This window comes from Gopherus flavomarginatus, chromosome 6 (genome assembly GCF_025201925.1).
Source record: "Gopherus flavomarginatus isolate rGopFla2 chromosome 6, rGopFla2.mat.asm, whole genome shotgun sequence".
Lineage (NCBI taxonomy): Eukaryota > Metazoa > Chordata > Testudines > Testudinidae > Gopherus > Gopherus flavomarginatus.
Window position 1 is genome coordinate 29636337 of NC_066622.1, and position 26834 is coordinate 29663170.

General features: G+C 40.4%; 1 protein-coding gene across 13 annotated transcripts in view; it reads left to right on the forward strand.

Moving 5' to 3' along the window:
• WNK2 (WNK lysine deficient protein kinase 2) overlaps nt 1-26834 on the forward strand; it is a 192673-nt gene that overhangs the window by 93038 nt on the left and 72801 nt on the right. For 12 of the 13 annotated variants that reach the window (XM_050959165.1, XM_050959166.1, XM_050959170.1 and 9 more), the window contains 5 exons: nt 1358-1646; nt 8799-8995; nt 11718-11870; nt 18797-18985; nt 21586-22125. In XM_050959165.1, coding sequence (XP_050815122.1) covers nt 1358-1646; nt 8799-8995; nt 11718-11870; nt 18797-18985; nt 21586-22125 — 1368 coding nt within the window. The remainder of the gene's footprint in view (nt 1-1357; nt 1647-8798; nt 8996-11717; nt 11871-18796; nt 18986-21585; nt 22126-26834) is intronic. The other variant, XM_050959172.1, reaches the window with a different exon arrangement.

The following is a 26834-nucleotide window of genomic DNA, read 5'->3' on the forward strand; positions in this document are numbered from 1 at the left end:
TAACTCTGACATAAAATTGATATATGGTGTTTCATGCAATATATTGTGACACAACTCACCTTATTAACATTTGCTGTGTGATAGTTACCATGTTTTTGTAACCATATTTAAACATTTATGAAAATCGTTGACATTTAAACTTCTGCAACTTACTTGTACTATCTATGCTAAATTTCTTTTAAGAGGGAAGGTGGTTTGGTTTTGTTTAGGCAGAATTACCCCTAAAGGATCACATCCAAATTGCTATAATAACTTTACTTCCTCCAGATGCTATAAAAAATGTGTTTTATTCAAAACAATTAACAGATTTATATAAACAGTATCTACTCCTAAGCCGTTTTTAAAAAAGGAACAGGTATTCCTGAAGTAAATGGCTTTTTTGACCATTCTAAATTGTTGGCAAATGCGGAAACCCTATGCTTTGCCAATGTTTGTTGCTGTAGATGCTTGTGGAGAAGATAGTGTTGGGCATATGAAATTTGATGATAGTTAAGAGGTTTCAAAACTCATGAAATTGAGTAACAAACTCATTTAAAGTATCTGTGTAGGCAAAGAAGGAAAGATCTGAAATAAGGCACATTCACAAGTGGACTGACAACCTGTGGTTAAATTTCACAAATGGTGGTATTGAAAAAAATCATGCCATTATTATAAGTTTAGCATTCTTTAGATGAAAGTGTGAAGTAGGAATGAATATAATTTTAGAACTTGTTAACATGACAGATTTTCAGTTCCCTTCCCGTCTGGACTTGAATAGAAGAATCAACTTTACTTTTTGCCCTAGAAGGCTCTGTGAGCTTATGTGACTCATCACCTGAGCACGTTGTTAACTAGCTCCCCAGAAGCTCCTATTTTCACCATAAGGTTTTTACAAGAAGCACTTTCTACATCCCTAGTCCTGGGACATCAGTTTATGGGCAGGGAGTCCATCAGACTGTCTGCAAGTGCCTAGCCTTACACGGCACCTGTCTTCAGCTATCCTCCATGCTATGTTGTGCCTTTTTTTCAAACAAGCAGCAAAAAAGTAAACTGCCAACGGTCTTGTGGTTGGGTGGGAGGGAAAAGGAATATGTCCAGGGTGCCTTTCTGAGAGTAAGCGCCCCTGCACCTGAGAAGAGTGCTTAGAAAGTTCTTGCAATGGTTGTAGGTCTTTCCTAGAAGTACAGGGCAAACAATTATTATTTTTAAATACTTCAGTGCCAGGCGTTTAACTCAAAACTGTGTTGAATTCCTGATTCTGGGAGGAATAGCTGCATGGTTCATGTTATTTCAAGCCCTTCCTTTTTTTGCTATGAAAAGATGCCAATTAAAATGCACATGTACATGCACTTGATAAGTTTATATGCCTTCCCTGCAGGTTGACTCTGGATTTTTTCATGAAAGTGACGTCAAGATAGTTGCAAAGTCAATACGAGACAGAGTAGCATTAATACAGTGGAGAAGAGAGAGAATTTGGCCTATGATACAATCAGAGGACCATCAAGTTTCTGAATGTTTGGAGAAGTTGAAGGTGCCACAAGCACAACAGGTTCAAGTAACGTCCCTTTCGCACGCTGGTCAACAAACTCTGTCAGCGCTCGAGGAGCCAGAAGCTGACCAGCATCTATTTCAGCATAACCTCCCCACCAGCGTTACATCTGTTGCATGTAAGTCTTATGTTTGCATTACATCTTGTGTGAGCAGTTATGATTCTCCTGGCACAAAATGGATGAAATCCACAACTCTCAGCGCACTGAGCTATACATTCAGAGCGTTGCATACAGTTTTGCCCACTAGAGGAAAGTCTAAATTCTAAATACTAGAGGTATTCTGAATTCAAGAGAGAAAACTTCTACAGAATCTACATTATCTATCAGTCATTGAATAACGTTACAGATACAGGGTGAGTAAACATATGAAAGATTAAGGTGTGAATAAAATAGCATGAAAATTGAAAGTACTTTAACTGCATTAAAATATATTTTTTTTTAAAAATCCAATATTAAAAATAAAACTTTCCATATTGATTCACAAGAAGGAAATTTAATGTTATCTTGGAGAGGGGGCTGGGTTGAGTGTGTTTTTGTTTTGCTTTTTAATTTTTATAAACCCAACAAAATCAGTGTTGGAGGTATTATACATACTTAAAGACTGACAAGAGGTACTGGTTCCTAAATACGGAATTTTTTAGAGAGTCCTAGAAGGTTCTAAAAGAGAATTCTTACAGTAATTCATGTAAGTTTATATGAGGCCTGCTAAAAGAGGCCAATACTTCAGTTATGGAAAAGAATATCTGAATGCTGTCTAGTCACATTGCCTATTAGAAGTGAATCCAAAAATAATGTTTGTTCAGAATAGTTTTCATGTTCCCCTTTCTCTGTGGCATGATAAAGTCAACCTGATCTGCTCTTCAATACCACTTTTAAAATTAACTGTAAAGTTTAACTTTTAAAAACAAATGTGAAGATATTAGAAGTGATCTCTGTGAGGCACACATGACATAGCAGTATGAATGTGTGTAGGAGGGAGTGACACTTATCCCTAAAGAGAGAGCAAGTGTGAGTTACCCTTTCATGGCTGGTTTTTAAAGAGAGCCAATTAAATTTTCTGTTGGAGTCCTCTGGCTTTAACCAGTCCCTTGCCCTACTACAGAGCTGAGTGGGGTTGGCTGATATATGCTGTCAGATGAGCTAGCCCTTCTTGCAACCCCTACAACTGTGCCCCTGTTGAGAGGACTAGGGTAAAATAGTGTACACAAGTTTGCAATTTGTGATAAAGGTACAATAGTCCTTTAATATACTCAGAATAATACGAATGCTCCTTTTTCTACTGTGTTATATTTTCTGAAAACAGGGCTAACATATACATTATGAAACTTCTTATTTGATAGCATACACTTGTCCAAAATAGGGTTGTCAACTTTCTGATTTCAGAAAACCGAACACTCTTACCTCGCCCTGCCTCCCCCTACTCACTCCATCCCCCCTCCCTTGGTCACTCGTTCACCACCATCTTCACTCACTCACTCATTTTCAGCGGGCTGGGACGGGGTTGGGGGTGTGGAAGGGGATGAGGGCTCCGGCTGGAGGTGCGGGTTCTGGGATGCAGCCCGGAATAAAGGATTTGAGGTGCCCGAGGGGGTTGGGGGGGAGAGATGAGGGGGCTGAGGTGCAGGAGGGGACTCCGGACGGGGGCAGAGGGCTGGAGTGTGGGATGGGGTGAGGACTCTGGCTGGAGGTGCAGACTCTGGGGTGGGGCTGCGGATGAGAGGTTTGAGGTGCGGGAGGGGGTGCTCTGTGCACTGCCCTCGCCTGCAGGTGCCACCCCCACAGCTCCTATTGGCCAGAGTTCCTGGCCAATGGAATCGGAACTTTTGCTCGGGGCAGGGATAGCGCACAATCACCCCGGCTGCCCCTGCGCCTGGGAGCCAGATGTGCCAGCCACTTCTGGGAGCCACACAGAGCCAGGGCAGACAAGGAGCCTGGCATATCCCTGCTGTGCTGCCGACCAGACCTTTAGCATCCCAGTCAGCAGTGCTGACCGGAGCCACAGGGTCCATTTTCAACCAGATGTTCTGGTCCAAAACTGTATGCCTGACAACCCTAGTCCAAAACGAGATGGATGGATGGATGGATGGATATATATATATAAAATGAATTTTTGTAGTCACTGCATTTTTCCCATTATACTGAAATTTTTGTCTAGTCCAGTTTCATGGTTATCTGTAAGGGAAAAAACATAAAACCAGGAAGATGCAGTACTTGCTATAACTTTATCAACAAAAGGATAGTACAATACAACTGCGTTAATGGCAAATCATTGTTATAGGGTAATTGGAGGATTTTCTGGTCTTGTTGAGCCCTCTTCTTTGATATACTTTAAGCTTTACTAGAGATGTAATCATTTTCTACATCACTTCTGCATTTTTGTAGTTCAGGGTTTCGCAATCTCTGGGTTGCATAGGATATCCAGTGTTTTGCAGGAGATGATGCAGAAAGTGTGGAGGAGGGGGATATTGGTGGGAGGGGGATTCAGTTCAGCTAAAAAAAGATATAAAAACAGATACACAACATAAACCCTTTAATTATTTGTTCCTTTATGGCCACCACATTGTTGTAACCTGAGATACCCAGATAGTAGCTTACTATAGACTACTGCAGAACATGAGAATGTGCATCCAGCTGCTAGAGACTCTGTTAACAAAATAGCATTGAATCTGTACCTTTGTATGTGCCTGAATTTAACTTCATGCAGAAAAGCACACTTTTTTTTTAATTATGTACCACATGAAATGAAAATATCCAAGCAAAATGTCATGAAAAAAGTCATTGAATCTGAACGCTCAAGATGTTAGCTGTTGGCTGTATTTACTATGGCATAAAGCCACTGCTTGAGCCTCTCGTAACGTTATTGCCCACTTCTTTGAGTCTTTACAGTTCACTTCTGCCCTGTGACATCGTGTGACTTGAAAGCATGTCAGGTGGCATGTCCTGAAGCGCTGGCTGACGTCAGGACACTTTTAGATGCCAAACATCAGTTACTGAAAGATGAACCTGAGGCTTTTATTTCTGGAGTCAGTCATGTCTTGAAACAAGCAATGAGACTTGATTACTCAAACTGGCAATGTCAGCACAAATGCTCTTCAGGCGTCTTCTTTGGCATTGACAAGAATGGCCTGGCAGTAAAAATTGTATAACATTGCAGAAGGTCGTTTCTTTCTTTCCCTGTGCAACTAATGTGATTTCAAAAGTTGCAGGGCTTGATTCAGCTACCAAACTGAACAGAGTGGCTTGTCTGTTGTCACTGCTTCTCACTCCATTAGTGACACAGATGAGTTTGTCCAAGAGCAACTGTTCTGAAAACAAAGGTGTGGTGGTTTCTAGCAGTTTATGTGTGATGTGTCTGATGGCTCTACTGAAGGCCTGTTCTTTTATAAAGCTGTGCCTAGATGTACAACAGAAGAGGGCTGATACTGAACACTTCAGGAAGCAGTCAAAGATTTCCACATTTAGTGAGAGTAGTGTATTGCAGTTGTCATGGAAGGTGCCAAGGAAATGACAGCTGGTAGTGGCTTGGTCACATGGATCCTGAACATTACATCTAAAACCTCATGGCCCAACTGTTTCATACCCAGGCAAGTTCTTGCTACTAAGAAAATGCCTGAAGACCTATGCCAGGTTCTTCATGATGCCTTTACGTTGTGAAGTTCATTTAAATGCCATCCAAAGAATTCTTGACTTCTTGCATTGCTCTGTGATGACACAAGTTTCCTTCACCTGCAGCCTTCTTTAAACTCAATTTGAAAGTGGCTTTCTAATGAAGAGCAGAAGTGCAGGATTTCCCTTGCTGACTTCTAATAAGTTGTCGTGGGAGGCACACTGAGCCTCCCTTGCTGACATTTGGGCACTAAGACAAGCTGAACTCTTCCCAAAGGGTGGAATATGAATGTCCTGTCTATGCAGATCAATGTGGAAGCATTCATCAGAGAACTTGGCAAATGGTCTTCCGGATGGAAAGGAGATACTATCTCCTCTTTGTTTTAGATTTTAGAATCTGAGGATCCAGTTGGGAACTCTCAGGAGTTCATAATGTCAGCGTCTGAAGAAACTTCAGATCCAGCTGTATTACTGTTTTACGTGCTGACCCTGGTTATAGGGGGGGAAAGGTGGACCAGTAACCCTTTCAACCAAGATGCTGTTGGCTCAACAGCACTCACTGGTCCATTGCAAGACAAAATTGTGAGACATGTTACAAGTCCATGCAACTGATTTTCTCTAGTAGAAACTCAGCTGGCTTTGAGGTGTTTCTGAATGAGGAGGTACCCAGCTTTAGTTGCAGAGCCTTGGGAGTTCTTCATCCCATTTTAATTTTCCTATTTCTGAGCCTCAGGTTTCTTTTCAGTGATTTAGGGGGGGAATTGCAGTCTCGTGGTGATCAAAAATAATTTAAGACCATGTCCCCCTTTCCCCACCCCAGATCAACCTTCAGAACAATTTTTTCAGCAAGACAGGCTCCCCTATCACACTGAATTGTGAGTGTATTTACAATTTTGTTGGTGTACTTTTAAGTATTAGTGGTCTTCAGGTTGATATTGCAAAATATTTTAGACTGGAAGCTCAGAAAAAGTTTGGGGCAACTCTGGTCTAGCCTGTTTTACTAAGGGCTTCTCTACGCCGAACAGCAATGTGCTGTGTGTGTGTGGGGGTGATTTCTAAAGTACACTAATGAATTGTGCATTAATTGGTCCATGTAGACCCTGCTGGTGCGTGCTAATGGTTCCATAACCCACTTTAATGTAGTAGTATTCAAAATCTTTAGTGTACATCAGCAGGGTTTATACAGACCAATTAACGCATGAGACATTAATGTGCTTGAAAAATCACATCCTCGTATGGTGCATTATCCCTTGGTTTAGACCAGGGTATATCCCAAGGTAAACCCTTAGACAATCTGATGTACAGATTCTCCTACTAAACTGTTAAGCCAATGCTATCTTTTTGTTGCTTTGGAATTTTATTATAGACATTATTTGATTTAAGTAGATATTATTTGGAGCACAGAGACAGCTTATTACTTAATTTGGGTATTTTATAAATAAGTATACAAAATCCTTACCCATTTTATAGTTCACGCATTGTGCTTGAGTTAGCTTTTGAGTACTGAACATAATAATTCAACAAGCTCATCACAAACAGCAGACTTTCAGAAGGTATAAAATTGTCTTACTGTTACAATATTTTCAAAACTTTACAGAATGTTTATTGTACTTTCAAAACTTTTAGATGATGATTATTTGGTCTGATCTTATATATTTTTTCTGACTACATACTTAACTCATATAAGCTGACTCCTTTGAGGAACCTTTTACAAAAGACACTAAGTTAGTTAAAAATAATAGCTAACAGAGATTAATTGTGCCTTTCTGTGACCTTTGAGCCGGCAAGTTACTGAGTGTAAATACATGTATTAAATACCCAATTTGCTTCCTGGCTCCTACTTGTAATTTATTTCTTGCTTTACTTTGGCAATTCCATTTCCCATGTCTTTGGATGCAGCTTTAGTGCTATTGAGTCTAAAAGCTCTATAAATCACTTTCCTATCTCTTCATGGGATATTGAGAGAGAGGATGCAGAGATGATATTAATAATTTAATATCTATGTGCAACATGGTGTGCCAAGAAAATCTAGGTTTGACTCTCAGCTTCTGCTGTAGCTCTGTTCACTTACACTCTGTCTTCCTTTGTGGTCTTGAATAATTATTTATAATAAGATGAAACTCTGTTTTCTATAAAAACGCCTACATTGTTATAATAGGCAGCATCTGATTTTTAAACTGGCAATGTGGAAAATTGGAGGTGGGGTTTAGTGTTTTTCAAAACATAATCAGAAGGTTAGTATCTGAAAACTGATTGGGGCTCACATCTGGGTCCCATTTTATTCAAAGGTCTGTAGAGCAAGCCCTGTGGAGGGATGGGGAAGATGGAGAGTTTTAGATAAAGATATGGTAAACTCATACGCCTTTAATTTAAAATCCTTTTAACAATTATGGTTCAAGTCTGCTACAATCCACTTTTAGTCCAGTTTAACTCCTCCCTGTTGTGACAGGGTATTTTAACTTCACTACTACTGCTGCCTTGGTTATTTCAAGGGTAAAAACAGCAGCTATAGAAAAAGAAGCTAATTAACAGTGCAGATATATTTTACTGGCTTCAGTAAACTTGAAAAGGCCTTTTTTCAAGCCTTTAATATTTAACAATGCCATTATAAGCCTTATTTCCGTTTGACAAAGATGTCGCTCTTGCCCAGTTGCCAGAGTTGTGCAATTTTTCAGATTAATCCGTCTAACTCTTTGTATTATGAGCACTGACAAAGCGGTGAATTGTGCTCCTAATCATTAAAAACTTGGATCAAGATGACTGCTTATATAAAGCAGTTTTATTTCATCCAGTTATTATGGTGTTAAGTCCAGGTATGTTAAGGCTTTTTGTTCATAATAACAAAACGAGGAAAGAGAAAGATATATTAAGATTGCTTAGAATTCAATTGTCTTTTCAGTGGATCTGTTTTTGTGTAGCTTTACTGTGCTTCAATGGCAAGCAATGTCTCTAAAATTGCAGGGCAGGTCAAAATCAAGTTAATGATTTAGAGCAGTTTTTTAGATATGCCTACCGTTTTACTCACTGTCGTGCACCAATTAATATACAGCTGTCAAAAAGCCATGATTTGTTTTCCTAGTTTCTCCATTGTACGTTTTCCCGTATTTTTTTTTCTTGCTTTATTAGTATTCCTCAACTAAGGTGGAACTACATAGTGAAGCTGATTATAAATTTTATATTGGCTAACACATAGTAAATAATGGAATGTTTCATAACTTATTTGAAATTTGCAACACTACTGAACAAAAGGGAATTAAAATAATCATTAAACCACTATATCTCCAAAGGAATTCATCCTGCAGGCAGCTGAGATCCCTCATCTCCCATTGAAGTCATAGTCAGCTCGCTGTTCTTTCATGCTATAAAATCCATAGATGGTCTGCAATTCTTAACATCAATGTTGTGACCTCTAAAGGGAATATTAATGTGCCTAGGTCTGCACAAAATCCATAGGAGACTCTCTTCATTTCTGGCTTCAGGGAGGAATGATGAACCATTCACAGAAAATAGCATTTGTATTATATAACTTATGTATATGGTAGAAATAGCGAGGGTAGTCAAAATGCCAATTGCATAAACCCCACATAGGCCTCCCCTTTAAGTCACTACTTGAACATTTTGTTTGATTTGTTAAGCTCTTAATAAAAAAGATTGTTCTTTCAGCTGACAGCACATTTGACAGCGGTCAGGGGTCCACAGTTTATTCCGACTCCCAGAGCAGCCAGCAAAGTGTCATCTACTCATCTCTGCCTGATTCAGTACCTCCTGCTATTCAACGGGTTTACAGTCCACCTCTAAGTGAGAGCCAGGCTTTGCCCCAAAGCCTTCAGCAGCTGGGGCACTACCAGCAGCCTTCAGTAGTAAGTCTCATTTTTTTTCCAACAATGTTGAATATACTAGACCGTGTTTAATGACTCACCTTATATTCTGCCTTCAGTGAGCGTAGATCCCACAGCTCACCCTTTTTCTTCTCTGCCCAATTTGTACCAATACTGATTTATTTAATATGTGTATTCATACTTTTGCCCAAAAATGTGTTTTGCTATCAAAAAATAGGACATTTATAATTGTACTTCCTGTGCTCAAAGAAATGCTTTACTGCTTGCTATAGTACTTTAAATTAAACACCATAAAGTGAGCATTCATCTTTTTCATTTCACTGAGTTGTTTTTAATAGCTTTCCCCTGATTAGACTTAACCTCATGAGCATATTCATTTGAGAATTATTTTTTGTTTTTGTTTTTCGTTTGTTATTAACATAGCCGCATATTGTTCCTTCATTTGTTCAAGAGCCTCTTGAGTCTGATGTTTCTTCCTGTTGTGCTAAGGGTCAAGCGTCTATTGAATGCCTTTCTAGCTCTTTGCTTAGATTTAATGTTGCACAGAGGCGAAGAAGCACTTCTGTTATTGAGGCTCCAAAACCCAACACTGGTAACCCAGACAGATATTCACACTTATTCTTGTTTTCATGTTACAATGACCTTGGCCAGCAAGAATTAATGGATTCGTCACTGCAAGAAGAATTGTGTGCAATCGAATATAAACCTTCCGATCTCTCCAATGAAAGAATCAATGTAGGCCTAGTGTGTCCTTCAGAAATTCCAGTGGCACGCTGTGCCTGTGTTAGCCAATACTTGTTACCCATGATTCATAGCACTCACAGCAATTATCGTCTCCATAGCGATTCAGTAGTGGCTTTGACTCCAAATGTTACATCCTCTCTTCCAACAGAACTAATAGAGGAAAGCATAAAAATATCACCTAATAGAGAAGAGGAAGCAGGTAAATCACAGTTAGTGGCATTAGAGATCTCTGCAAGTACCACTGATTTAATAATCATTGAACACAGTTGTCAGTCATGCTTTGCCCATCTGCTTCATTCTGGAGAAGATCCAAAAAAGTCAGGGCCCCTTACACGTGCTACAGATATTCCTCGCTGCCTCTGTAACAAACTAAAGAAAACCTCAGTATCCCTACCTCTTCTTCAAGTGAGCAGGCCTTGCGGCAGAAGTTCAGACCTGCCTTTATTACATGAATCTCTGCAGCACATAATTAGCCAAAAGACCAGTTCTACTCCTGTGAGAACTGCAAGAGTCACAGAAGAAGTCCTGCATTCTCAGTCCTTCAATTATGAGGAGGCCAACATGCCTGGACTACCTCCTCCCTTCTATAAAGTTTGCGCTGGCAAAGCATCACTAACAGAGAAAACCAATCCAGTGACTCCATCTGTGCAGAGCAGTAGAAACAGCCTAGCTAGTAAAAAGACCATCAGTGATGTGGTAGGTTGAATCCCTTGTTTCATCCCTAGTTGGTTTAGAAGAACGAAAAACCAAATCCAAGAATGACAAGTGTCTCCATTTGATCCAAAATTTCCCCAGATGCTTCAGAAATGATACACTTACCCTGTTTCCCCCTTGTTTTCCAAAATGCCTGTGACAGAATGTAAAGTGTATTTAGTTTGAATGATCCTGTGAATGGCTTGAGTCACCATCCTGTTTAACTTGGGTCTCTGTAACAAACTCCCTCAGTTGTTGAAACCATCTGCCCTTTGAATGTAGTGGTGTTGGTTGCATCCTTTCTCTTGTATTTTTCACGTGAAGAAATAACAACTGTGATTGAGTTCAGTAATTCTCTTCTGCAGAAGACATAAATTGAGGAGTGCAGTATAGTGCCTTAGAGCAGACACACTCTTTTTATTGGTTTCATTGGTACGGTCTCAGTAACTGGACTCAAATGTGATCTGGTTTTGTTTTGTTTTGTTTTTTAATTGGGGGCTGTGAAGGGTAAAACAGCAGAAAGTATTTCACTTGGTTTTGTATTTTGTCATAAGCAATATTTTTTTCCTCGATATTTCATGTCAACTTAATTTTTTACAGCATTTTCATCTAACATAGGTATAAACTGTTCGAGCTTAAAAAGAACAGTTGATGTTTAAGCCATGAATACTTTCTGACATATTTAAGTAGGAAATTACTAAATATATTACTGCGGTAGTATAGTATCATACAGTAAGAGGAGTAATCGGTGTTCCTTGTAGATAAATAGGGTTTTAAGTCTATTTCTTTAATCTATGTACCTATCCTTTTTCTTGAACAGGAGTTTGAGACTTTGCTTATTAAGAACTTTATTTTATTTTATTTCCATTCTCTGTTGCTGGGTTGTTGTTTCTTTAAATCCTGTATCAATCTCCTGGCCTCCAATTTAAGTCAAACTCCTGGCAATAGAAGTTGTTTGTTTTTAAGTTACCAACTGGAGTTTACCCATCTAATTGTGTTTTTTAATGTATTTTGTGTGCGTGAGAGAGGGTGGGGGAGGAAGAGAGAGAGAGAGCACTTTCAGTGACAGAGGATGGAGCTTTTATGGTCCATGTCCAATAAAGAGAAATGCAATACAGTTTTTGTTTTTTATCTCCCCTGGGAAAGCTCTCTTCCTGGAGATGTTACCCTCCTTTCCTTGTGTTTTTCATTTCTCTTTCCTTGTTTTGCATTGAATATTTAGTATCAAGCATGTTCTTAAAAATCAGTGGTAGATGACTTTTTATTGATGTTTCTTCTGAAGTAATTTTATTTTCCTCTCCTCCAGCCTGGACTAACAGTGGCTCAGGCTCCACCTGCTGTTCTCTCTCAGCGACCGCAACATTACCAAGAGCCAGCAATGACATTCCCAGTCATACAGCCAATCACAGTTGCTTCATCACAGATGGGGCAATCTCAGCCTGTTTTAGCCAGCCAGCAGGTGAGAAGCTAAACCATCTGACCCCATCTCTTCCCTTTCTTTTCTTGTAAAGCAAAACCAGTGTCCGAGGTCGGTTCGAGGACTTCTGAGAGATCAGGTCTGCTTATTGAATAGAACTACTGTACTATACTGTTAAACCACCCTTTAAATGCATTAGTTAGTTTTGAAACCTTGCATTTGAACACGTCATAATATTCAGAAAGAAGTTACATTTATGAATACTACACACCAATGTTTCCACTTTCTTTCCCTGGCTTATCAGTGATTTAGTGGTTGGATGCTTTAGTAGACAGAACTTGGACATAAACTCTTTATCCAGAATAATGGAGAGAATCCCAGTTGAATATTTGCTCTTAAATCACGCAGTAGTTTGGCTTGCTAAATAGAAAAGCTGATCACTCTTCCTTGATGCTGGTGGCTCTCAACCTTTTCATCATTTCAACCCCATGTTGCTCAGAGCAAATGATCCCAAGCCCCACTTTCGCGTGTGCTAGAGACAACATTCACATAAATGAAATACTGTAGAAAACACATACAATTATAACTGCGTTTTTGTGAATATAGTTCATTGAGGTAGATGAGCTTGTTACCAGGTGCTGGGCTTAGAGTCCTTGTCCTCTTCACCTCCTTACCAGGACGCCCTGAGGCAATTGGTGGCTGCTATCCATCTCCCTTGTTCTCTCCTCCCAGGCAGCTCTGGACTGGCTGAGCACTAACAGAAGGGTTGTTGGGCAGAGGAAGAGAGACAATCTGTGTCAGCATCTCAGCAGGCCCCTGTAGTCTGGAAGGGTTGCTGATGGGGAAACTCTGCTCAGCCTCTGCAGCCTAGGTCACTGTGGGAGAGTTGGACTGGAGATGAAGTAGGCACACAGGAAACCCAGGGGAAAGCCCAGACAGCCATTTGTATTATTTGATTTTCAAAACAGCAAATAAATAAATAAATAAATATAGCTTGACTCAGTCAGAGAGTCCTAGCCCCATAGTTTGAGGCCCTGCCATAGCCTGTTGTACAATTTCTCTATGACCACGTATTAACCTGCTAGGTGTTCTGATACCTGCTCTGATACCTGCTTTAGTACCTACAGGGGGATGCAGGTCTGAGCAAAGCATAACTTTGAAAAAAGCTAAGTGAGTGAACAACTTTGTTTTCATTTTATTGTTAGCACTTGAGATGTGCATGACTCGCTAATAAATTAATGTCAGGAAAACAAACTTTTGTCTATTCTAAACTGCACTCAGATCCTCAGGAAGATTTTTAGAGGGTTTTTTCCAAGGGAGCTTGAGGGTCGGTCAGAGGCCCACTTTGAATTTAGGAATAATGTATAGTTTTTTAAAAACATAGTACAGTGTGTTCTTGATCCACCAAGTAACACTCTTCTAAGGGAAGAATCTGGCTGTCTCTAGAGAGTCTCCAAAATGCTGATTCCTCCAATGTCTGTCTAGGATGCTCAGACAATTCTCTGAAATCTCATGCATAGTAAAGGTATTTACAAAGCATCTATTGTATGCTGGAAAGTTGAGAGAGTCTCAAATGCTTCAGTTCTTGGACAAGAATCGCGTACTAACTGGTAGTAAAAAATTTATCTCAGGCCAACACAAATGTCATAAAGACCTGTCCTGATTCTGTGTTTCTACCAAGAATTCAGCTTCTGTGAACACAAGCTATGGTTTAAATGGGCTGAGGAGTGTTTATGCTCTCTGTGCACAGGGCAGAGGAATGTACTGCCTTACTAACAGATGTCTTTTTGTCTCACCAGCTCCCTCACACCATTTAGGCTGTCAAAATATGCCATATTTCTAACACTAGCATATTTGGCATAGATGGATGCTTATTTTTCTCTTGAACTTAGAGCTATCAAGATGAATTTCAAAATCTCTTTAGTCTTAGTAATATTCAATGGAATAGCTGAAGTTGTGTTATTGGGTGAAGTATTCTCTTCTTTCCAAAAGCACTTTCATAGAAACAACGTAATTTGATATGCCTGTTTAAAACCTATGATGTCTTGAACTATTGTCTCATATCCCCGTTATTCTAATAGGCAAAATAGTCTCATGTTCTCTCCTACAGCCAGAAACATTACTGCCTCTTGGACAGAATTGGGACAAGCTCCAATTGCAGGAAACTGTATTGGCCTCATGGGCTTTCTGCTGACACATCAGAATTTGCAGATTTTTCCATGTGCCAAATGCTGCTTTTACTCTTCTGGATTAGGATCTTTTTTCACTTCCTAGCTCCTTTGCCTTCTCCTTCTTTCATGGAGGTATGGCTGGTGTTTGAAATACTAGTGTCACAGATGGAGCATGGGACTAAAACATCGTCAATATTTGTTTTTCTGATTAATCAAACACACAATTTACTTCTCTTCATGTCTGTAGGTGCATCAGCAATTCATTTTGCATATTATTTTAGGGTGCAACATACTATTGTAGCATGTACTCTAGAAGTATAGGGTAAAATCCATGGCAGGGGCATTTGTTCACTCAAATGAACTGCTCCAGGCCTGGATTTAGACCAAAAAATGCAATTCCAGGTCAAAGTTGCACTTGTAAAAACATATTTTTGAAACTCAGAAACCTAGCTCGGCTAAGCAGTGCCATGTGAAGATGAGGTAGATGGTTTGTAGCTTTCACTGTAGAAATACTAGACCTTCTCATCAGGCAGATGAAGGATTCAGTTTAATGGCTGTTTAGCATTATGTAATTGCAATTTACCAATTATAGGAACACTTAAGTGTCTTTGTCCTGTTCAATAGCCTTCTATACAGTTCATAATATGAATTAGATACGTTATGTGAATAACCGTTCCAACTGTATGACAGTAGACCCAAGACTTGCTCTTTAAGCCTGCAAATCATTAAAGCAATTAAGCACGTTTTACGTGGGCTTACATTCTTTGCTGAATCAGGACCTAAATTGCCAGCAAGCTGCATGCTAAATGAGATACCTGTCATGTTTAGGGTTAGAGTACTAAAAGCTATTTGAGTGGAATTTTCAAAAGCCCCTAAGTCACTTGAGAGAGCAAGTCTCATTGAAAGTCAATGGGATGTGTGCCTCCAAAGTCATTTAGACCAGATTGAAAATCACTTATCTTGTCTATTTCAGAGCAACTGCTACAGGTACATGAATATACATGAAATCAATATTAGGGCTGTCAAGCGATTAAAAAAAGTAATTGTGATTAATTGCATGATTTAAAAAATTAATCATGAGATTAAACAGTAATGAATACCATTTATTTAAATTCTTTTTGTTTTCCACCTTTTCAAATATATTGATTTCAAACTCAACACAATACAAAATGTATAGTGCTCAATTTATTTTGATTTTTTTATTATAAATATTTGCACTGTAAAAAAGCAAAAGAAATATTATTTTTCAATTCAGCTAATACAAGTACTGTAGTGCAATTGCTTTATCATGGAAGTTGAACTTACAAATGTAGAATTATGTACCAAAAAAACTGCATTCAAAAATAAAACAATGTAAAATTTTAGAGCCTGCAAGTCCACTCAGTCCTACTTCTTGTTCAGCCAATCGCTCAAACAAGTTTATTTACATTTGCAGGAGGTAATGGTACCTGCTTCTTGTTTACAATGTCACCTGAAAGTGAGAACAGGCATTCTCATGGCACTTTTGTAGCCGGCGTCGCAAGATATTTACATTCCAGATGCACTGAAGCTTCATTTGTCTCTTTATTCGTCAACCACCATTCCAGGGAACATGCGTCCATGCTGATGACGGTTTCTGCTCCATAACAATCCAAAGCAGTGTGGACCGACACATGTTCATTTTCATTATCCAAGTCAGATGCCACCAGCAGAAGGTTGACTTTCTCTTTTGGTGGTTCGGGTTCCGTAGTTTCCGCATCGGAGTGTTGCTCTTTTAGGACTTCTGAAAGCATGCTCCACACCTCATCCCTGAAGAAGGCACTCCAGATTCTTTAAACCTTGGGTCGAGTGCTGTAGCTATCTTTGGAAATTTCATATTGGTATCTTCTTTGCATTTTGTCAAACTTACAGTGAAAGTGTTCTTAAAATGAACATGTGCTGGGTCATCATCCGAGACTGCTATAACATGAAATACATGGTAGAATGCATGTAAAACAGAGCAGGAGACATACAATTCCCTCCCCACCCCCACCCCCCAAGAGTTCAGTCACATATTTAATTATTGCATTATCTTTTTAATGAGCGCCATCAACGTGGAAGCATGTCCTTTGGAATGATGGCCGAAGCATGAGGAGGCATATGAATCTTTTAGTGCATCTGGCACGTAATTATCTTGCAACGCCAGCTATAACAGTGCCATGTGAACGCCTGTTCTCACTTTCAGGTGACATTGTAAATAAGAAGCCGGCAGCATTATCTCCCATAAATGTAAACAAACTTGTTTCTCTTAGCGATTGACTGAACGAGAAGTAGGACTGAGTTAACTTGTAGGCTCTAAAGTTCTACTTAGTTTTGGTTTTGAGTGCAGTTATGTAACAAAAAAAAAACCATTTGTAAGTTGCACTTCCATGATAAAGATTGCACTCAATACTTGTATGAGGTGAATTGAAAAATACTACTCCTTTTGTTTATCATTTTTACAGTGCAAATATTTGTAATAAAAAAATAATATAAAGCGAGCACTGTCGACTTTGTTTTCTGTGTTGTAATTGAAATCAATGTATTTGAAAATATAGAAAAACATCCAAAATGTTTTAAAAATTTCAATTGGTATTCTATTGTTTAACAGTGCGAATAATCGCAATTAATTTTTTTGAGTTAATCATCTGAGTTAACTGCGATTAATTGACAGCCCTAATCAGTATATTTGAAAAGGCAGAAAACATCCAAAAATATTTAGATAAATGGTATTCTGTTGTTGTGTAACAGTGTGATTAATTGCGATTAATTTTTTTTAATCGCTTGACAGCCCTACTTGTTACTTTGAGACTTGCTGGGTAACCTGTGCTACCAGATGTAAGTAACCAAACACACACCTGTTCACCGTGTTTGGAAGCCACCAAGCTCCTTCAGTCTTAATTGTTTCTAGATGGGCAAGCCCACTTGATTCCTTAATCCATTTTATCCCCATTCTTGTGTTTATATATATTAAAAAAGGAAATAAGGGTTCTTGTTGAAACTGAAAAACACACAAGATCAACCGGTGTAGAGCTGTCATTCCTCAGAAGCTGCAAAGATGAAAAGCAATGCTTACATTTCCCTATTATTTTTATCTTTACGGTTTTAACATCAAGCATATTGCCTCTTAAATTACATCCAGCTTTCCCTGAGACCCGTGAAGCAGGACAGATGCTTAGAGGTGAAAACGTGCTTATTAAGTCAGCCATGGAACAGTTATCTCATTCTAATCAAATTTTCAGTAGTACGGCAGGCCAATATAGCAGTGCCTCCCCTGTGCCTGCAAACGCAGAGCTTGGTTTTTGGGGCTGTTGCTATAGAATCTCTTGCGAGATCCAAAATTACCTACTGGGCGGGGTGCAGTAATGTTAGATTTGTGCCGGTCTGTTTGCTCACCAGCTGCTCTCCAATTGAACAAAATGGTAATCGTGTAAAACGTAATGAAAGGAACCGGGCAGTGTTCAGCTGAACTGAAAGAGGCTCAACATTTAGTCACATTTTGCTATTAAATTATTGTCTTATACTGTGCATGTTTACAAAATTAGGTTATACTTTAGAAACTGTCACTTTTTGTATATGCTGTAGTGTAAACTTACAGCCAAAAAAGATGGGGGCAAAAGGCATTTCATATGGTAAGATGGTGTAATTGTCTTTCCTCTATCCAAAGAAAAGTTCTAAAACTGTTGTCACAACAACTAAACTTTCAACTCTAGAGTATGGTCCCTGCAGGCGAGAGTTGAGATCATTCATAAAGATGAGTTGTCACTTGATAAAAGCTTCCCTGCATGTTTAAAACAGGATCGCAAAACAAAAATATTAAACAAAAAACTTTGTTTTGCCCTTCAATGATTATTTAAAACATTCTCAAAGGGTCTTTTAAAGTGCTGCTTTTTATTTAAGATGTCAGGTCTTTACTTTCCTCTCTTGGCAAGGTTGCTAGAGAATGCGAATCGTGATGTTACCTGAGTTTGTGAGCTTTTTGCTATCCCAGCTCCTGACCAACAAAGAAGGGATACTGAATATTCACTTATAATTAATTGGAATCCCATTCACTTCACTTGGAAGCAGGGAGAGAGCCAGCTCTGGTCACATACTCTTTTGACATCACTGTTCAATTCTGAGAAGTGTCTTTTTATATATCACAAAAATCATAAATATGGGGGAGAGGGTTGCTTTGCTTTGTAGTTCACTTTCAGATATTAAAGGGTTATGAGATGGTCAGCCTAAGACATGAGTTTCTTATGCTGTGAGTTCCCTAGCCTTTGCTTACACTCAGATCTTCCAGGATAGAGGGAAATACTCTTAGAATCTAGCTTTTGTAGCTTTATTGCAATAAGAATGAAATATTCCTTGATTGGCCAGAGAGACGCATTATAAATTTGCAGTACATTTGAGTGTCTAGGCTCTTTAATAGAGTGAATTTTTGAATGACAATATTGCCTTGGTTTGCTCTACATATAGCAATATTTGGGGTCCATAGCTGGAAGATTTTGCAGGGCTGGCTAGAAAATAGAGGTTCTTTTGTTCTTTGCCAAGCTTTAAAGAGCCTGCATGATTCATTAAAAATAGCCTCTCCAAACAGCTCCAAACTGCCTTTTGTGGTAATGTAGGTTTTATTTAAATAAGACTTCAGTCTAGGCTCTTGTACAGTGTTTGAACTGGAAGTGTCAGTCTTTTTTACCAATGCTGCTCAATATGAGTTCTGTTTTGAGCATGCAGCTCTAACTGGGAAGAAAACAATTCTGGTGTCCAGTGAACTGGATTCTTTCGTAATATGCAATTTCTTTTATTCTCTATCAGCAACCCGTACCACAGCAAGCTCCTCTGCAGCAGGTTCTAGCCAGCCAGCCAGTTTGTCCATTGCAGCCCGCTGCCCATCTGCTGCCCCAATATCAAACCCAGACTTCTCAGGTGGCAGCTACCAGTACACAACTAACACCACTACAGATTTCCACTGTGCGGCAACTTCCTCATGTCCCACCCTCCCAGGTAAAGTGTTCTGAGAATTCAGTGGTGTTTTAAATCATTTTAAAGGCACGTCCATTCAAGTAACATTTTCTGGCCCATGGTCAATGTCATAGAATCATAGACTATCAGGATTGGAATGGACCTCAGGAGGTCATTAGTCCAACTCCCTGCTCAAAGCAGGACCAATCCCCAACTAAATCATCCCAGCTCGGGCTTTGTCAAGCCTGACCTTAAAAACCTCTAAGGAAGGAGATTCCACCACCTCCCTAGGTAACCCATTCCAGTGCTTCACCACCCTCTTACTGAAAAAGTTTGTCCTGATATCCAACTTAAACCTCCCCCACTGCAACTTGAGACCATTACTCCTTGTTCTGTCATCAGGTACCACTGAGAACAATCTAGATCCATCCTCTTTGGAACCCCCTTTCAGGTAGTTGAAAGCAGCTATCAAATCCCCCATCATTCTTCTCTTTTGCAAACTAAACAATCCCAGTTCCCTCATCCTCTCCTCATAAGTCATGTGCTCCATCCCCCAATGATTTTTGTTGCCCTCCACTGGACTCTTTCTAATTTTTCCACATCCTTCTTGTAGTGTGGGGCCCAAACTGGACATAGTACTCCAGATGAGGCCTCACCAATGTTGAATAGAGGGGAATGATCACATCCCTCAATCTGCTGGCAATGCCCCTACTCAAACAGCCCAAAATGCTGTTAGCCTTCCTGGCAACAAGGGCATGCTGTTGACTCATATCTTCTATAAGTCCTTTTCTGCAGAACTGCTGTCTAGCCATTTGGTCCCTAGTCTGTAGCAGTGCATGGGATTCATCCATTCTAAGTGCAGGTCTCTGCACTTGTTGTTGTTGAACCTCATCAGATTTCTTTTGGCCCAAACCTCTATTTTGTCTAAGTCCCTCTGTATCCTATCCCTACCCTCCAGCATATCTACCCTCCAGTTTAGTGTCATCTGCAAACTTGCTGAGGGTGCAGTCCACACCATGTCATGTGCCCTGAATTTTTCACCGGGCTGCTGGGAATGCACACCAGTGTATTTTAGTTCATAATAATGTAATTGTTAAATGCTCTCTAGATGGTTTTCATTAATTTTTGGTTTGGGTGAGCTAAAAAAAAATCCTGTTTGAATAATCCTGGGTTTTACCTAGTTAATCCTGTTAATGCTAGTCACTGAAGTGCAATAACTGTAATTCTGCATTTTTCCCCCTTTCGTGGTGGACCCTCTTCCCCATCCCAGGCTTAAGAGCATGAGCAGTTGCCCACTTTAATGTTCTTGAGCTCTTATCTTCCCTTCCACCCCAATGCCTTCTCCCGCCCATCTCCCTTTCCAGATCTCTGGCCCCTTTCCATTAGCAGTAGGAGAGATGGAACCTTTTCTTTGGCCTGTAGTAGTAAAGCTCTTATTAGCGCTATTTGGTAGATTGGCTGGTGAGGGTTTTTAAGATGTGAAGCAGCTTAAACGAAGGGGAAAAGAGCAAGCTGCTTCTGTGATGTATTCCTCTTCTGAAGTCTGTACCAAGGCAGATAGTAGGGGTCAGTGAAGAGAATTCTCAACATCTGCTTCTAAAAAAGTGTCCAACCTCAAAATAAAATCCTTTCACTTCCAGAAGCCAAGTATCTGCCTAAATTTCCTCTGAAGATTAAAAGTACATTTACAGTATTTAAAAAAAAAAAAAAAAAAGTCTGATTTAAATGCAATATATTACTGCTACTTGTTAACCTGATGCATTATTTTAGCATGGCTATCTATAAAATTACTGAAATATCCAGTTTTTACACTTTTTCTTCTGGATTTTTATGCAAGATAAAGTGTTCTTTAGTAAAAGCGTGTATTGTGATCGACTTTTTCAGTCAGCACTGCTACTGACTTCATGAGAACTTACCCTGCAATTCCTTTGTGCATGTATTAAAAAGGAAACTGTGAGATTACAGAAATTTAAAATGTACGCCCTGAGCCTGCAAATACTTGTGCATAGAGTTGTACGTATGCCTGTGAACAGGGGGACTGGTCACATATTTCCATATTTGCAGGAGCAGCGCCTTAGTATATGAGATCCCTATTGGCACGTCAGAAGGCCTTGAGGCATGTTCTGTTTTCGGCATTCAAGGGAAGTGTTAAACTGCAGACTGACAGAACAGAGTAGTTATGGTCTATCATGTCATTGGGAGTTTGTGTGTCTAAAAACTGTTCCGACAATTTTTTCTATCCTGCATGTTTGCGGTATGAATTATTAAAATTGTCTCAACTCATTTTGCATACACAGTGATTATTTTTTGAAGCCTCTACCTAGTATGATTTTTAATTTGTTTCAAAATCAAAGTAATGATTATTTTTCTATTATTAGGTTGCTATATGGCTGCTAAATAGTTTTGGAAACAGTTGTGAATTCTTTGGCCTTAAAAGTAGGCAGAAACTTTAAAATTCTCCTTTTTGTATTCAATAAATCAGTTTATCCAAGTGTTGCTATTTATAAAACCCTGGAAATAAGAAGTGACTAATAAATGGACATAATTAGCACGGCACCAATAAGTTAATAGATGGCAGGTGAAACTAATGTGTACCATCAATGAAAACATTTGCAATTTATGTGATATTATATTTTTTTCAGATTCCTCAGCTTCCTGTCATTCCTGCAGTTACTCCTCTGGCAGGACTTGATAATCTTCCTCCAAGCCTCTCTGATTTACCTGCTGCAAGTGCGCCCCCCGTACCTGCTCCTTCCCAGTATTTCACTCCAACTGTGATTATACCAAGCCTTCCCATGAACCCTGCTCTGCCTCTGGCATCCAATCCCCCTGCCCTATCCATGCAGGCAGTCAACCTTCCTCACACTACTGTGGCTTCTTTGGTCTTGCCCTGCCAAACAATAGTGCCAAATATGTCGGCTGCTACGATACCATTACTTGCTGTGGCTCCACCGGGAGTGTCGGCTTTGCCAACACATCACGCAATATCCCATCTCTCCCAGCAACAGATGTACCAGCCTGCCTTCCAGCAGATAATTCAAAGTGATGCTCCCTCACCCCATCACACTCAGAACATGCAAGCAGTTTCGCAGCAGCAGCTGCCTCCACTTCCTCAGTCACTGCAACCAAGCATAATTCATCCTTCAGAACAGACTATGTCTGCATCTGGAGTTGGTAACCAGGTAATCTTTTTGATGTTGGATTGTATCAGTACTAACGGTAGTAGAACTTATACCTTGTTCCATTATAAACATGCAGGTGGGGTTTTTGTTCCTTACACTTCAGATGTTTTACTCGTGCATATTGATGTCAGCCCGGTAATCCCGTATTAGTAGGGCCCTACCAAATTCATGATCCATTTTGGTCAATTTGCTGGTCACAGGTGTTCAAAAATCATAAATTTCATGATTTCATCTATTTAAATCTGAAATTTCACAGTGTTGTAATTGATGGGGTCCTAACCTAAAAAGGAGTTGGGGGAGGGGGGAAATTGCAAGGTTATAGTTTAGGGGGGTTGCTGTACTGCTACCCTTACTTCTGCACTGCTGCTGGCGGCGGTGCTGCCTTCAGAGCTGGGCAGCTGGAGAGCGGTGGCTGCTGGCCCAGAGCCCAACTCTGAAGGCAGCACTGCTGTCAGCAGTGGCACAGAAGTAAGGATGGCAGGTATGGTGTTGCCACCCTAACTTCTGTGCCGCTGCCTGCAGAGCTGGGCCCTCAGTCAGCAGCTGCCACTCTCTGGCCGCCCAGCTGTGAAGGCAACAGCGCAAAGGTAAGGGTGGGATGGTATGGTATTGCTGCCCTTACTTCTGCACTGCTGCTACTGGTGAGGCACTGCCTTCAAAGCTGGGGACCCGGCTAACAGCTGCCCCTCTCTGGCAGCCCAGTTCTTAAGTCAGCACAGAAGTAAGGGTGGAAATACCACAACCCCCCTTAAATAACCTTGTGACCCTCCCTGCAACTCCCTTTTGGGTCAGGACCCCCAATTTGAGAAATGCGCCCCCCCCCCCCCCACTTGAAATCTGAGTAGTATAAGGTATAGATTTCACAGTTCATGATGCGTTTTTCATGGCCATGAATTTGGTAGGGCCCTAAGTGTGAGGTAGCTATTGGTTGGACTAGGATTAAGCAGTTGAATTTGTTGCTCAAAGTCTTGTCCCAGTGTCGTGTACTTATATAACTGTCTAATGGGTTTGTAGAAGGAAGGATTAGGATCACTTCTTGAGCACCCTGTTCCTTCTCTTCTTGTCCTAGCTAGAAGGGAAAATGGCCACACCAAAAGGAGGATCCATCCAGATTTCAGTTTCAAGGGAGTAAAGCAGTCCATATGTATAGTACAGTACGTGCATGATCCTGTGTGAACTGTTGATATGTACGCATTTCAGAATATGGATGTACTGTGTCAGTTCTATTGATGTAGAACTGTTTATAAACAGTGTGTTTTTAGAATGAAGGGAAATGATTGTTGGAGAATACTTCTGGAAGGCTGGTTGGAAGATATCTTAAAAAAAAAGAAATAAATACCAGCTGCAGGTCCTTTTTGTTAAAACCAATGAAGCATAAAATATGGCTTCTAATATTGACACCATTTGCAAGATAAGTGGTTCATGAGTTACTAATGAGTCTGCAAATGATACTGTTGTCACCTTTACAATATGACAACATAATACGGCAGGACCCAAGGAGATAGGAGGAAGGGTCAAATCTGTTAAGAATGGCTTACTTCAAAAATGAAGGTTGGACAAGAAAGTGTTCTATTACATCTGTTTGCATGTAGATTGAAATTCATAACATCCCATTTCAATCTACTGAACCATGGTATCTCCAATTTACTGCATCGTATCTAAATTTCAGTCTTTAGCCGTATATTTGGTACCAAAATATTGTTTGTGAAGAATTCTAGCTCATTTTGGGCCTGATACAATTTCTGTTGAACTAATAAATGGTAATATTTCCATTGGCTTCAAAGAGTGTTGAATCTGGCCCTCTACGCATAGTATGCGTGGCAAACACCATGAGTTGATATTCCCGCTTGTGACACAAAGGCATCATTTATCTGACACATCTGTGGTAGAGTCCTGAAATTGTTCATTAGGACAAATAATAGCTAATTGAAATGAAATGGAAGACTAAACCTAGGCCAGAGAATATTCAGAAACACATTGTTCTGTCTTTGAAGTGTTTTTAAGGGAGAGGTATTTCTATGAATAACTAAGCATCCAATAGGGTCACTGTCTCACTGATGTTGATGGCTAATATTTGTTTGCTTGCCATCTCTTGGGTCAAACATATGATTTGAATATTATTCTATAATTTACTGTACATTTTTAAGTGACTACCTCTGCACTAAAGCAACATTCTACTCCCTTCCAGCAGCGCACACCAAACTGTTATCCAGATAACATCCATGATAGACTCCTCTGTAACCATGTTTCATGAGATAAGGATGCCGTGCCTTCATTTCTATCTGCAAATTAAATAAGATTGACTGTTACCACTCAAAAAAGAAGTCATGGTTTTCTGGAAAAAAAAATGTTCAATGTGCAACGGCAGTCAAAAAAGCAAACAAAATGCTAGGAATCATTAGCTAAGGGATAGGTAGTAAAAGAAAAAAAATCATAATGCCACTATATAAATCATGATATGCCCACATTGAATGTTGCGTGAAGCTCTGGTCACCCCATCTCAAAAAAAAATGTTCAAATTGGGAAAGTTATAGGGGTGGATAATAAAAATGATTAGGGGGTATGGAACAGCTTCCATATGTGGAGAGATTAAACAGATGGGAACTGCTCAGATTAGAAGAGAGAGAACTATGGAGGGAATGATAGAGATCAATAAATTTATGAATGAAGTGGAAAAAGTGAATAGGAAGTGTTGTTGACTCTGTCCAAGAACTCAGACTCATAGATTCTAGGCTCAGAAGGGACCAATGTGATCATCTAGTCCGGGTCACCCGATGCAATCAGTAGGCAGCAGATTTAAAACAAACAAAACGGAAGTTATACTTCAAACACTGCACTATCAACCTGTGGAGCTCCCAGGAAGGGTCCTTTGAGACTGATCCCTGAAGGACTGGTGCACCTTTCAGTACTGCAGGCAGGAACCCTTTCTGGTTCCATCTACACCCAAGGCTTCAAGACAACCAGAGAGATGCTTAACCTGTCAGTGCCAACTTCCCCTGCTAGTTCGGAATCTCACCTAGTATGGGGATTGGAAGTGCATGGTCATAGCTCCAGCCTCAGAGCACAGGTGACTTCTATAGTTCTTCAGCTACTCTCTCCTTAGTTCTATCTAGAAGGAAACCAGTGATGATATCACCAGTTCCCCCATCTCCAGACTCTGAGCTGGTCTTCCTGGTCCCGACCGGGTCAGCTCCACCATGGTCTGTGGAAGCAGACTCCCCGTCAGACTGTGAGGTGAGATTCCTGTCCACCGTGGTACCAGCCACAGCCTCAGCACCCTAAAGACCAATGGCCTGCACATATCTGGGTCCTGTTTCCATATCAACGGCCCTTTTGGATTCCTTGGGGCTTCCCTTCACGTTCTAGAGCGTTTCTTCTCGCCCTTCTACATTGGCTAGGCATTGGGAGCATCTGCAGCAAGGTCACTGTCTTCCTCCCCTGGGACTGGTATCGTGCAGGGGGAACTCCATGATCAGGACTCTCCTGTGGAGGAATTAGAGGCAGGACCTCCTCAACAACCTTTAGCCTCTTCTTCACTGCCTAAGGAGGCAGTAGTGACTGAGTCTACCTGTCCCCACTCCACCCCACCCTGATGATTGCAGAGCTCATCAAGACTTGGTGAGGCTGCAGCTCTGGATATCCAACCAGAAGAGGTACAGGAAAGGTCACACGGGCTGCTGGACATTTTAGCCTCTACAGTACCCTCTAGGGTAGCTCTCCATATTAAAGAGGCTATCCTGGAACCTATCAAGGTTTTATGGCAAACCCCGTCTTTCCTGCCTCCCGCTGCTAAAAGGGAGGACCGAAGATACTATGTGCTATCACAGGGATTTGAGCCCTTCTATAGCCACCTTCTTCCAGGCTCCCTGGGAGTTGCTGCTGCTGACGAGAGAGATGAGGACACCAGGCTTCTACCCCGAAACGAAAAGAAGCAAAAAAGCTACGCCTGTGTCATGGTATAAATCCCCAATCTGAACCTTAGAGTCCAAAAGATGGGGTACCAGCATGAACTCCTCTAAGCTTAATTACCAGCTTAGATCTAATAGGCTGCCACCAACCAGGACTTACAGTGCCTGGTACACTCTGGTCCCCCCAAAACCTTCCCTGGAGACCCCAAGACCCAGATCCCCTAGATCTTGACACAAGGAAAGTAAACCCTTTCCCCCACCATTGCCTCTCCCAGGCTTCCCCTCCCTGGGTTACCCTGGAAGATCACTGTGATTCAAACTCCTTGAATTTTAAAACACAGAGGAATCCCACCTCCACCCCTCCTCTCTCCCACCAATTCCCTGGTGAGTACCGACTCATTTTCCTTTGAGCCTTAACAAGGGAAAAATCAATCAGGTCTTTTAAAAAGAAAACTTTTAATAAAAGAAAGAGTAAAGATCATCTCTGGAAATTCAAGATGGTATATTACAGGGTCTTTCAGCTTATAGACACTAGAGAGAAGCCTCTACCCAGCAAAAATACAATTTAAAATACTTCCAGCAAGATACACATTTGCAAATACAGAAAACAATCAAAAGACTAAACTCACCTTTTTCCTGGTACTTACTAAAATTAGAACAGAAGAGATTTTTTCAGAAAGATTGGAGGAATCTGCTTACATGTCTGGTCCCTCTCAGAACCCAGAGAGAACACGGACAAAGAAAGAACACACAAACGAAGACTTCCCTCCACCGAGATTTGAAAGTATCCTGTCTCCCGAT